This window comes from Ascidia mentula, chromosome 6 (assembly GCF_947561715.1).
Source record: "Ascidia mentula chromosome 6, kaAscMent1.1, whole genome shotgun sequence".
Classification (NCBI taxonomy): domain Eukaryota; kingdom Metazoa; phylum Chordata; class Ascidiacea; order Phlebobranchia; family Ascidiidae; genus Ascidia; species Ascidia mentula.
The window spans coordinates 4,031,406-4,044,181 of NC_138571.1; the positions used below are offsets into that span (position 1 = coordinate 4,031,406).

A 12,776-nucleotide genomic window follows, 5' to 3' on the forward strand; every position below is an offset into this window, starting at 1 on the left:
CACCAATGCAATATATGTGCAAAAGAGCCATAATAATATTGTTAAGCTGCGGACAGGGTGTGTACACGCACTGTTTCGACCTGTGAGGTCTCATCTTTCAAAAAAATTATGCACTTAAAAGGTTTTTCTCCAGTATGAGTCCTAATGTGTCTCTTCAAGCTGCTACTTGTAGTAAATACTTTCAAACAATACGTTCCACGTTTTTCCATACACGTGCTTTCCTGTTGCTTTTCCACGCTCAATATTCGTGCAATGTGCACAGTCTTCTGTTCATCTTAATGTGTTGTTATTATAAGCTTAACGAAAGAACTCTGCATCATCTGACTTGGAATGTTTCCCCCGTTCATCAGATGGGTTTTCACAAGAATTTTTGGTATTACTCACGTCTTTTTGTGAAACAGTAGGAAAGTTTATCATTTGAACTAATTATGGGTAAATGTAACATTACACGAGTTTCCAGTTGACAAACGGTGCATGTTGGTATTTATGCCAACATTGAATTGTTACGCCAGGCAGTAATTGAAGCTTAATACCAATATTATGGTTTTCCCAGGTTGCCTCTGCAGAAATGCTTTGAACATCAATATATGTCAAAGTCAAATTCTCACCAATAACGAAAACAGATTCAATACCATTAACACAAACTCTCCTACAATAGAGATAGCAATAAAAATAAAGTTTTTTTGGTATGTTTTGTCGGCAATGTGGCTGCTCAGTTTTGACCTTGCTGGGCATTTAGAAACAGAAATAAACCAACACATGATTTTCCTGATTCGAATAAAATTGGAGTTGCAAACAATTTACAATGTTTTATCAGAAAATCATTAAAATCTGGATTATTTTATTCAAATCTTTGCGGATAAAAGTTGCTCAAGTTACATCTTGTATTTCAATTCGTAAAAAGATGTAAGGCCCAAAAATTAGATTTTCATCCTGCCGAACGTAATACATCGTCTTTCATCCAGAAACCTAAGGCCTGTTGTTTACACGATCTGGATATTACTAAGGTATCGCCACTGGTAAGTTTGCCTTCAAATCACCGTTAAAATGAATAGAATTTTTCTTAAGTTGCTCCATAGCGCAATTTGTTAAAACGAATTAGTAAAAAGTAAACACCCCCTCGGCGATTCGAGATTCCAATTTGGATGCCAACACAAACAGTGAAACTCACACTTGTTTTCCTACCCCAATTGCTCAAAATGCTTTAATAATTTAATGCCACCCTATTGCAGCTTTCCTCAGAGTAGAACGTTTTCTATTTTTCTGAAAAGTACTCGGCAAACACGAAATTACTCCATTCGTTTCTCGTCTGTTCAACATATTCAACCTACTAGATGGGATGAACAGGAATCAATATGGAACTTTTCGATGGCATTACCTCTTATACCTCACCAAATTTGTCAATGCTTTTTTTGTCTGGATTCTTTTTTAGTCTGGATAATCAACAAAAGAATCACACAAACCAATGCACACAAGACTAAAAATTTCAAGAAAAAATTGATTAATGATCGTGAGATGTGCAGAAGAATCGGCCTGAAAATATCATTGCAATTGTGCGATATAGATTGAAAGCTTCAGCACGCAAACGACAAAAACAAAGAAAAGAAATCAATAATTTTATCGTCGGTAGCATGTAAAAAGTCCTGCGGTACAACAGTGGTCATTTCCCATGTATCGATGTATGATACGAAGGCAAGATCAGAGAAATAGCGGCGAAAAATTAGATCTGTTCTCATGTAAAGCCACTCGCTCAAGGTAATTGGGTAACTTTGCGTGTAACGAACAGCGCCACGAAGAAATATTTTGGTTTGAGGAAGACGTTTGTGTAAATCAATGATCGCATGTTTTATTCCTGATGCTCGTTGAAGCAAAACACCTGGGTCGTATTGAAGAAAATGTGCACCAATATTAAACACCAAAATAACACTACGATTTGTTGTAATATCTCGTAACGTATCGACAATATAAGGACGACTTTCTGGAGGTCCAGGGTTGTACAACGGGTTACCATGTGCCCGGTAATGAAGTTCAATGTCAAATTTTCTGCCAAGGGCATTTCTACTCATGGACCAAAAACGATTACTCAAGGGATTGGGATCATCTTTTGCTTGTAACAAAGGTAGCAGAACTTTGGTGTACCATTGTCTCATTGTCGAATCACCAATAAAATATATCGATTTATGTTGAAGGCATTGTCCGGCCGTTGCCTCATTCTTATTTTCGTTGTTACAAAGCAATGAAATCCATTTTCCATCATAGTAATAACCGCTCGGATAACTGAGATTTTTTATGTGAAGTCGCACTGCTGTGTTATTTTCACATTTCTCTAAACTCCTTAAACTGTCTTTAATATTCCCATTGACAATAAGAAGTTTGCCGGAATTGCTCAACTCAACTTGCCAGTTAACCTTTGACTTGAAAAGCAGTTGAGAACCAAGAGAGTTTCCTGGCAGAGTGGCAAATTCAATCATTGGGATCACTTTGGGACAACTTGTATTTGGTGGTAAGCCACTGCATTTCCATGTAATTCCATGGTAAGGTCTGGAATAGTCACAAACCGTCGAAAGATTGCTGAAAATATATATCTTATAATTTTTGACGAAAATGACATAGAAATAAGATTACTCATGCAAAATGTAGCGGTTGTGCGTAAAATTTAGTGACAAGAATAATTTGTGCAAATAGTAATGATTTTTGCAAGTAATGCTTTAAAAAAAATAGCCTTCAATAATAGTAACTCCGCTATTTTTGATTTTTGATTTTAATGTATTTTTAATACTGTGGAAATTAACGAGCAAGGGACCTTTGATCTACGTCACACATCATCGTCTTCCCATCAGAAAGAACTGCTTTATAAGGTTTGAGGGGATTGATCAAAGTTGCTTTCCATGAAATAAGTTCAACCATCGCCTCGCTGGAGTGAACGAGTTCTATAATTAATTTAAACTTTCCAGGAAAAGGAAGAAGTGTTTTCCAACTGTAAGTTCCATTTCCGTAATCATCCAACATAACTGCTATGCCATCCTTGGTAAGGCCACCATTTCCATCGACTCTCATAAGTCTGAAAATGTATAAACACCAACACAATTTGGTTGCTAATTTGAACTGCATCGATCTTGTAATTACCAAGCTAAATTATAAGTAAATAATGTTTCACATATGACCGGTTAAATGCTAGTTCATGTGACAGCGTGAATTGTTTCCTCTTCTCTTGACTGCCTGCGTTGCAGTTGGTCATTCTAGTCTACTACTATCGCTTGACAAATGCACGGTTGGCATTCTATTCTATACTCTACTGGTTGCCACGTAAACTGCTTATGTAAAAAGGATTGAACTTAAAATTGCCTGCCTTGTATCTACATATTGGCACTTGGTAAGAAATAAATTGTATATACAAATTAGAAGATTGATTAGTTCGAAACCAGAAGAATGAAGATTGCCAAATTCCAGTCCCGATGGTAAATGGGTGAAGAATGACGATCCAACCACTATAACATGAAAAAGTATTTTTTGCTTTTATTCCGCTTGTTTTAGTGGTTCGCGGGGTTGATGGAATGCAAAATAAGGTTTAGCATTACAGCAAATTGTTATTATTCTGTTGAAGATGTCACCCTGCTGCTATCTTTCTTGGGAAAAATCCTTATCCTATTCTACTGGGGCAATCAGAAACATTTGCAAAATGTATGCGTGCCCAGTGCAACTTTTAGAATAATGGTTTAGCCCAGTGCTTCCCAACCAGTGGGTCGCGAACCATTGATGGCTCGCGAGGCTATTTCAGGTAGGTCGCGAAGCATTTCTAAATGGTCCAGTTTTTTTATAGATCACGTCTGTTCATATCTCATTGTGGGTCGCACAATAAAACTTGCATTAAAAGTGGGTCGCGAACTGAAAAAGTTTGGGAAGCACTTGTTTAGCCTTAATTTCTTATGTCCTTGTATTCCCAACAACACTTTGTTGCAACCATATAGAAGCAAAGACGAAACGTGGTCGTTTGGATTCATTTCGCAGGAAAATTGGGCATATTTAACCAGATTTCGCACATTGAAATTGGTTTCCGATAAAGAAAGCCTTCATAATGTTTTACCAAAGACAAAGCAATATGAAGTTTAAAAGCGAGTAATATCGATAAATGTTCATTTGTGCTTTCATGTTCACTTTAACAACTGATTCGAAGATAGTTGCGGCCGATTCCATGACATTGTTCTCAAACCTCGAATATCATCTCACACAAAACCTTCGTTAAAACTATGTTTCACAACCACGTCACATTCTATACTGGTAACATTGAAACTATCCACAAATTTACGAACTTCATCGTCGCAAATATTTATACTTGAGAAAAAAATCGCTTTTACAGCATTTAAGATAGTATGGACGTCATAGCTGAACGAGCTTGGCTGCAAAGCCAGTGAACCATAATATAGCAGACAAGAACACAATGTTACTGCAGAACAATCAATGAAGATTGCAACATTACATCAATGCGGTTCGACCCTAAGAAAAAAACAAAATTACTGACTGTCGACACGACGGAGCGCCCACTTTACAAGACATGTTGAAAAACCCTTGGCAAATCTCTATTAGTAAAATCTACATTTGTTTCTCACCTGGCACGAAAATGATCTCCTCCGTGTTTCTTTGCAACACCATTAAAGTCTCTTGCTTCAATTAATCCTTCTAACTTCTGTCCAACCGTGTAGTTAACATTACTTGATGTAATGATAACAGATGATTTGGGATCTGTGGTTTGGGAAATGTTTTTCGGCCATTCGACAACTCCCTGTTCGATTTTAGTCAGAAGGTCGTCTACTTCAGGCATGTATTTTCTCCATTCGTATGATCCAAATTTGTTCCAAATAAACCGCTTTACGGTGATCCCTTTTGGAAATTTCCTAATTTTGACATCTGACAGCGTTTTATCGAGGTTGAAATACAACAAAGTACTCAATATCACAGCCACAAGTACAAATAAGTTGACTTTGATCAATATATTATTCATTTTATCGTTAGTGTGTTGATTTTTATTACAAATGCTGTTACAAAATAAATATGTGTTAGGAGGTTACAATTGTATTGTTTTAACTTTGTTACAACATACCCTCTACAGAGTGTTGGGTCTGGTAAGCCCTGGGACGTGAATTCAAACCTCACTGGGAGCCTGATTTCTCATATCTTGCTCCGATGCAGCTGGGATGCAATTCCAGGACTGTATATCTAATGATCTCGATACGATAGCCGTGTTTGCCAAGTAAGGACCTGCGCAGTTGGACGATTCTGCCAATTACTCGATAGCATGAATCAATTCGGCGTTTCCAACACTATTCAACTTTAATATTTGTTCATCAACCACATCGTTAACTACGTGGAGTAATGTTGAAAACAGAAATATTCATCTTACATGTTTTGGCAAAGGAGTAGCGACAACTTCTCAACAGGTCGGTGTAAGATTACAGAATCAGAGCGATTTATTCAACAAACGTCTCACATACTTTTGACACGGGCACTCTTTTGTTCACCACGCCCCTTGTTAACGGTTGTACGTTCAGTTTTTTGGATTTTCCAGACAGCACACGCGATTAAAAAACACTTTGTTATACAACAATTTACGCAAAGATTTTAGAAAGTTAATATTTAATTTACATTCGAAAGCTAAAAAAAATAAATGCAACGTTATAGAAATAGGTTGTCTCAATGGTGGTAATTCAACACTGGACAGTTTATTTTCTCTCTAAACAATACTTTCCAATTAGTGCTACTTCCTAATCTGCCCAACATAATCAGATTTGGGTGCAAAATAAGTGGAGTATGTCACGCTACACGCCTCCGGCCTGTTGCTCGTTGTTGTTGCTGCTGTTTCCCTTCTGCCTTTCAGTCCCGTATTAACTCGACGCTTTTCTGCAACCAGCTGTAGTAGTACTGATGATGAACCAAGCATAGGTTCGAAACGTTTACTTAAAATGATTAACAGCATCTTAGCTTTGACTTTTTTATTCAAAATAATCAGATTTTCCATCACATTCCTTAAATCTTTTTATCTTTACTCGACTCACGAACACATGGCAAGTCAGGTGGTGCGACAGCGACTACGAAGAAGAAGGCAACGTCTGCGCAATCCGATACTATTCAATCAGAAGACAAAGGATTCAAAGGAAATGTATCAGGCGTAGGTATGGCTTCGGACAGCGCAGAAATAACTGACCATCGTTCGTCAGCATGTAGACATTGATATGTCAAAAATACTGAATTATGTTGTTTGTAAGGTTTATTGTGCGCAAAGTTTCCAAATCATGTATGGCCGCTTGTTTTGAATAATATCACCCAAGCATTACAAACATTTATTATTCACTGCCAGAAACACAAAATGTGATTGCATTTACTTGCAAGTAAAAGTAACTCAACAAAATATTCACCAGAAATTGTTATAAAAGCGTGACTAGCATTTTCAACTATCTTGACATATTTGCATGTATTGTTCGACCACACTCGGATTCGAATCAAGATTATCCCGGCCACGAATCCTTGTCAATTTTTTTTAGACACCGGGACTCGAACACTATTTATATGGGTCGCACGCACTGAGAAAATCTAGTGGCGAGAAAAGATACGTTCCTTTAACCGCTTGGTGTTGACAGTGAGTATTCCTGGAAGCAAACGTTAATGAGTGTCCAAAGCCGTGCGATAACGCTTCCCTAAGAACATGGTCAGCGACATGATTAAACTGGCTGGAAAGGGGCTGGAAAGACTGGTTCGTATTACACGTAATCTACCCAAGCAAGATACATAGGCTCTCAGTACAAACAGAAAATAAGTTTCCCATACGATGAATGGACACCGGGCCGCTTGGAAAGCTGGAAAAGTGATTTCATCTTTTTCGTTTGTTTTCCTTGCTTGTGACTTGCTGTTTTACTGATTTCATGAATTCACAGTTGTTTGTGTTTTTCACGTTTTTACCAGACTAATTGTAGGCGAAATATATACATCAAAATCATCATAACGACATATGACATATGTTTTATTTGTCATTAAAGAAAATGTGCACACATCAAAACGATAACGTGTTTATTTTTAACCAGTCTGTTTTTACCCGCAATGCTCATGTTCCAATATATAATGGGTTGCTGGTGCTTGGTAGTAAAGTCTGTCAATTTTCTTCTGGAAGCATTTTTACTCTTGAACTAAAAATATTCGATCGAATAATTCAGAACAAGTTGTGTTGGTAGAAAACGGATCAATCACCAGCAAAATCAGCTGATTTGGGTTGAAGGCATCATTATGTCATAGTTTTAATGTTGATTTTTTTTGTTAAAGCATTTCATTTTTGATTGTCGTGAAACAAGCACGATTAACTTTTTTTGGCTAGGTAAATAACGGCAAGTGCAAGCAAAGTTTGATTTCGTAGAGCTAGCTTTTCTTTATTCATTAACGTAGTGGTTTAGCCTGTTTGCATACACGCAGTGCGTAAATAGGCACACAGCGAAACGGTGTGCGAAACTGCACAATACATAACGGGGACCAAATATTTTCGAAAGAATACTCTTAGCCTTTCAGTGGAAGTGAAGCTGTTACATGTCACAGTTATATCACTATTATGAAACAAAAAAAGATAAGATTTAGACGGGTCGCAGTCATAATTGTGGCTGTATTGAGTACTTTACTGTATTTGTATCTTTGTGTAAATCTGCCAATCAGCTACAACGCGAACTTCCCCCGAGCAGCTACTACAAAGAAAAATATTTGGAACATATTTGGATCATACGAATGGGGAAAATACATGCCTGAAGTAGACAACCTTCTGACCAAAATCGAACAGGGAGTTGTTGAATGGCCGAAAAACATTTCCCAAACCACAGATCCCAAATCATCTGTTATCATTACATCAAGTAATGTAAACTACACGGTTGGACAGAAGTTAGAAGGATTAATTGAAGCAAGAGACTTTAAGAGAGTTGCAAAGAAACACAGAGAAAATCATTTTCGTGCCAGGTAAGGAATTTCCCCCACCATTATGTTGAATTTCATCAATTTTGCCCAATGTAGGAGCATGCTACCTGATTTCTGCAACTCTGTACACGTATATCAACACGGAAATCAGATAGCGTTTTCAATGCAACATTTTCAGACTTATAAGAGTTGATGAGAATGGTTGTTTCACCAAGGATGGCATAGCAGTGACGTTGGAAGATCGCAGAAATGGAACTTACAGTTGGAAAACACTTCTTTCTTGAAGAGACAATGGTACACAAACATTTTTCTGCCGTTATTACAAGCAAAAAATGATCCTAATCACTTTTTTTACGTAATAAAAACGTTGAAAGTTGATTTCATCCGTTTTAAATCAACTCGTTTAGTGATAGTTTCAAAATGACAGACAATTTATGTCATAGGCTTGTCTTTGATGCATTTTAATTCATTTGCTTTGAATTCAATGTGCTGATACAGTGTCGCTTTTTTTGTGGAATTATATGTAAAGCTTCACGTACAATCGCCTTTCCATTTGGAACGTGTGTGAAATATTTGATATTGTGAAGGGAAAATACTACTACATTGGGACATAGAATGATCGTTATATTTGATCCTCACATGAGCCTGTGTAACATCAAAATCTGTGCGAATCAAGTCATTTTTCTTAAAATGCTTCACATTTGCAAAATATTCAAAGGAAATTTCGGCCATAACATCTAATAACATGCCAAAAAAATTAGCTCAAGATTTGCCTGTGCACCATATTGTAGCAAGTGTATAAAGTTTCCTATGTCGTTTCGCTGTGTACCTTTGTCACTACGCTGTCTTATGTGCAAACATGGAAAACCGCTTAACAAATAAAGCTACACTAACACTCCCAAATTCAGCATTGTTTTAACTTCGTTAACTTGTTCTTTACTGGTATGACAATCGTTATAGGCAATGTAGTGTATTTGTTTACACACAAACCATCAACCCCGTGTGGTTAAAGTATTACTCAAATAAATGGAACATATATCGCCCCGCTCATACACCTGAATCAAAAGGTTTATATGTGATGTGGCCAAAAATAACTGAATGTTTACTGAGAGTCTGATTGCAGTCAGACGTTCAATGACAAACCAAACAACTAAAAGCTGGAAGATTATTTCGATCCTCAGAACAAAGTCGGGAAGATTTGTAAATGTACATATCTGACGTCACTCAACTCGGACACAGAAAAGATAATTCAAATGACAACCAGTAAATCAGAAATACAGCACGACAAATGAACAAGTACACCACATGTATTAGTGTATCGAATAAAAAACGATTAACGTTATTTGCACAGAAAAAAGCATGTTACTTGTTCAACATTGTGTACAATGGAAAACCACCTTTAACAAAGATGCGAAAGAAATAAAGAAATAAAGTCATTAATTTTATCACTGGTGGCGTGAACAGATTCTTGCGGAACAACTGTGGTCATTTCCCATGTGTCGATGTATGATACATACGGTAGATCAGAAAAATCACTTCGTAGAATTCGATCCGTTCTCATGTAAAGCCACTCGCTCAGAATTACCTCAAAACTTTTTCTAAAACGCACAGCGCCACGTAAAACGACTTTAGTTTTAGGGAGGCGTTTGTGCAAATCAATTATCGCATGTTTTATTCCTGATGCTCGTTCAATTATGACAAAAGGATCATATGGAAGAAAATGTGCACCGATATTAAACACCAAAATAACACTACGATTTGTTATAATATCTCGTAACGTATCCACAATATAAGGTCGACTTTCTGGGGGACCTGGGTTGTGTAATGGGTTGCCATGTGCCCGGTAATGAAGATCAATGTCAAATTTTTTACTGATAGCATTTCGTCCCATTGACCAGAAACGATTACTTAATGGTGAGGGTAGGTCTTTAGCTTGCAACAAAGACAGTAAACCACTTGTGTACCATTGTCTCATCGTAGAATCACCAACAAAAAATATTGATTGATGTTGAAGGCATTCCCCGGCCATCTTTGCAGTCTTATGTTTATTGTCACAAAGCAATGAGTTCCATTGGCCAGCGTAGTAATATCCGTTTGGAGAGCTGTAATTTGTTGCACAAAGATGTTCTGTTGGATTGTTTGATTTGCATTTTTCATTACTTTTTAAACTGTCATTTATGTTCCCATTCACAAAAATAAGTTTTCCGGAATTATTCAACTCAACTTGAAAGTTAACCCCAGTTTTGTGTAACGGTTCCGAGCCAAGGTTTTTGTCCGGATGATCCTTTTTAATTTCTATCATGGGAACCACTTTCGGACAAATTGTAGTTGGCTGTGGAGCAACGCATTTCCATATAATCCCTTGACCAAGTCTGGAGTAGTCACAAACCGGGGACTGATTGCTAAATTTCAGATATAGATTGATTATTAAGCACAAATTTTTCAAAAAAATTTGATCCAACCTAGTGATAGCTAGGCTGCATTGCCTGGGCTGCTAAGCCTGGGCTGCTAAGCCTGGAAACCTATTGATCAAACTTTAGTACGCTTTAACTGGTTTCAAAATAACATAAAACTGTTAACACACCTTACATTTACGTCACACATCATAGTATTTCCATTGGAAAGAACTGCATGGAACGGTTTCAGTGAATTCACAAACGTTGCTTTCCTCACAATAAGTTCCACTACCGCCTCACTGGAGTGAACGAGTTCTATAATTAATTTGAACTTCCCAGGAAAGGGAAGAAGTGTTTTCCAACTGTAAGTTCCATTTCCGTGATCATTCAACATCACTGCTATGCCATCATTTGTGAGAAAACCATTCTCATTAACTCTCAGAAGCCTATGACTTTGCATTGAAAACGCATCTATTTGATTATCGGGTTCAAATACGTGTAAAGAGTTGGACAAATACCAAAAAATATTGCTACAAAAACATACGGAAATCTCAAATTCATCAATGGGGTGGGTTATATTTCTCACCTGGCACGAAAATGATCTCCTCCGTGTTTCTTCGCAACTCCCTTAAAGTCTCTTGCTTCAATTAATCCTTCTAACTTCTGTCCAACCGTGTAGTTAACATTACTTGATGTAATGATAACAGATAACTTAGGATCTGTGGTTTGGGAAATGTTTTTCGGCCATTCAACTTCTCCCTGTTCGATTTTAGTGAGAAGGTCGTCTACTTCAGACATGTATTTTCTCCATTCGTATGATCCAAACTTATTCCAAATATCCTTCGTTATTGTAACTGCTCGGGGGAAGTTCCCATTGTAGCTGACTGGCAGATTAACACAGAGATCCAAATACAGCAAAGTACTCATTACAGCCACAACTAAGACTGTGACCAGTCGAAATCTTATAGTTTTTCGTTTCATAATAGTGCTGTCCCTGTAACAGATGGACGGAAAAATGTCAATAGTATTATGTTTAAAGTAGCACCAATTTGTTGCTGCAAGACACAAACAAGTATTTCGAATTTGCTTCTCCGAGGTTTTTTCAATCAATGATGTTAAGCATGACTTTAAACAAATCTTTCCAACATGGTAAGCTGGAGACAGGGCCACTGATTCGACCTAACAAGTCTCATCACTTCAGCTATGATGTGACTTTCAACGATCTTGTCAGCTGAATAGCCGTCAGGTGACTTTACAGCCGCCATTAACCATTGGGTATCAAAGCAAGTGTAATCCGCGCGAAACTAGCGAAGGTGGAAACACTGTGGCCAAGCTGCCTCTATTTTTTATACATGACTTTCCCAACATGCTTATCTGAAAAATGTTCTTTTTGATAACTGCTAAAGCAAACAACTTAGTATGCTATACTTTCACTGAAGAACGAAACGAACACCTTTAAAAATCTTAGGTCCCCATGACGTATTATACAGTTTCGCACTGTATTTCGGTGTGTGCCTATTTACGCACTGTGTGTGTGCAAACAGGGCAAACCACCAAATCAATGAATAAAGAGAAGTTGCTACAAAATCAAGCAGAAAAAGGGGTTTTACCACAAACATTAAAGTTACCACATCGGAATGCTTTCAACACAAATCAACGTATTTTGCTGGTGTTTGATTGCATTGGTACCAATACAACTTGTTTTGAATCATTCGACCGAACAATTGGTTGAATGGCTTGGCAATATGACATACTGACAGGTTGTAATTTGCTTTCTAAGAAGGCTGTGAACCGTGACGTCGGGATGTCAACTAGAGATTGTAACAATCTCACCGCAATGTCGTGTATGTTCATAAATTCCAGCTGTAAGGCGGCAATTTTGTAGGTATTGAACAAGGGATATGCGTATGCTTGGGTGTTGGAATTAAAGTATTTTGCTGCAGGACCGGGTACATGATGGCACATATTGCCTTTGTTCTTAATTCCAGTGGTATGAAACAATACGCTGTCACTGATAACACCATCATTATGTAAAGGGATAGGATTTTGTCACACGCTCAGCGCAGAGTTGATATATATTTGTTGTACGAGGCGAAGGTAATGTTGTAAAATATTTTCGTTCCTGTCCGTAATTTTCCCATAGTTATCGTATTCAAGAATAACATCTTTACCGTCCTTATCGGATTTACAAATCACTAATTTGTTTCAAAGAAGGGAGGTTGGCTAGTTTAATGAAACCATGTCAAAATTCTTTGCTGAGTTTTTTTTTAATATTGAAAGTTTACCTTATCGCCCAAGTTTCGCAGTTTGCAACCACACACCGTGGTTGTTAGCACAAGCCATTACCAACACCGAATGGGCCAATACCACTTCGCCAGTTTGGAAATCTGAAAGATAATGGTTACACCGACCGAGTTGCGTTACTTCACCACAACAATG

General features: G+C 37.5%; 2 protein-coding genes across 2 annotated transcripts; both read right to left on the reverse strand.

Moving 5' to 3' along the window:
• Nucleotides 1-1,574: 1,574 nt before the first annotated feature.
• Nucleotides 1,575-4,999, reverse strand: LOC145906914 (NXPE family member 3-like). Its single transcript, XM_082994372.1, has 3 exons — nt 4,608-4,999; nt 2,804-3,061; nt 1,575-2,571 (listed from the first exon to the last, which is right to left on the reverse strand). The coding sequence occupies exons 1-3, from the start codon at nt 4,997-4,999 to the stop codon at nt 1,575-1,577; spliced, it is 1,647 nt and encodes a 548-aa protein (XP_082850498.1).
• A 4,341-nt stretch (nt 5,000-9,340) lies between these two features.
• On the reverse strand, nt 9,341-11,602 carry LOC145906915 (NXPE family member 3-like). The gene is made up of 4 exons (XM_082994373.1): nt 11,517-11,602; nt 10,924-11,331; nt 10,601-10,783; nt 9,341-10,343 (listed from the first exon to the last, which is right to left on the reverse strand). Exons 1-4 carry the CDS (start codon nt 11,600-11,602, stop codon nt 9,341-9,343), a joined length of 1,680 nt encoding a protein of 559 aa, XP_082850499.1.
• Nucleotides 11,603-12,776: the final 1,174 nt, after the last annotated feature.

Coding starts and splice junctions, on each gene's coding strand:
- LOC145906914 (XM_082994372.1), bottom strand. CDS start 4,999: ATGAATAATATATTGATCAAAGTCAACTTATTTGTACTTGTGGCTGTG. Junction 3,062..4,607: donor GGAGATCATTTTCGTGCCAG/GTGAGAAACAAA, acceptor ATACATTTTCAG/ACTTATGAGAGTCGATGGAA. Junction 2,572..2,803: donor ATGTGTGACGTAGATCAAAG/GTCCCTTGCTCG, acceptor ATATATTTTCAG/CAATCTTTCGACGGTTTGTG.
- LOC145906915 (XM_082994373.1), bottom strand. CDS start 11,602: ATGGCGGCTGTAAAGTCACCTGACGGCTATTCAGCTGACAAGATCGTT. Junction 11,332..11,516: donor GAAGTGATGAGACTTGTTAG/GTCGAATCAGTG, acceptor CATCTGTTACAG/GGACAGCACTATTATGAAAC. Junction 10,784..10,923: donor GGAGATCATTTTCGTGCCAG/GTGAGAAATATA, acceptor GCAAAGTCATAG/GCTTCTGAGAGTTAATGAGA.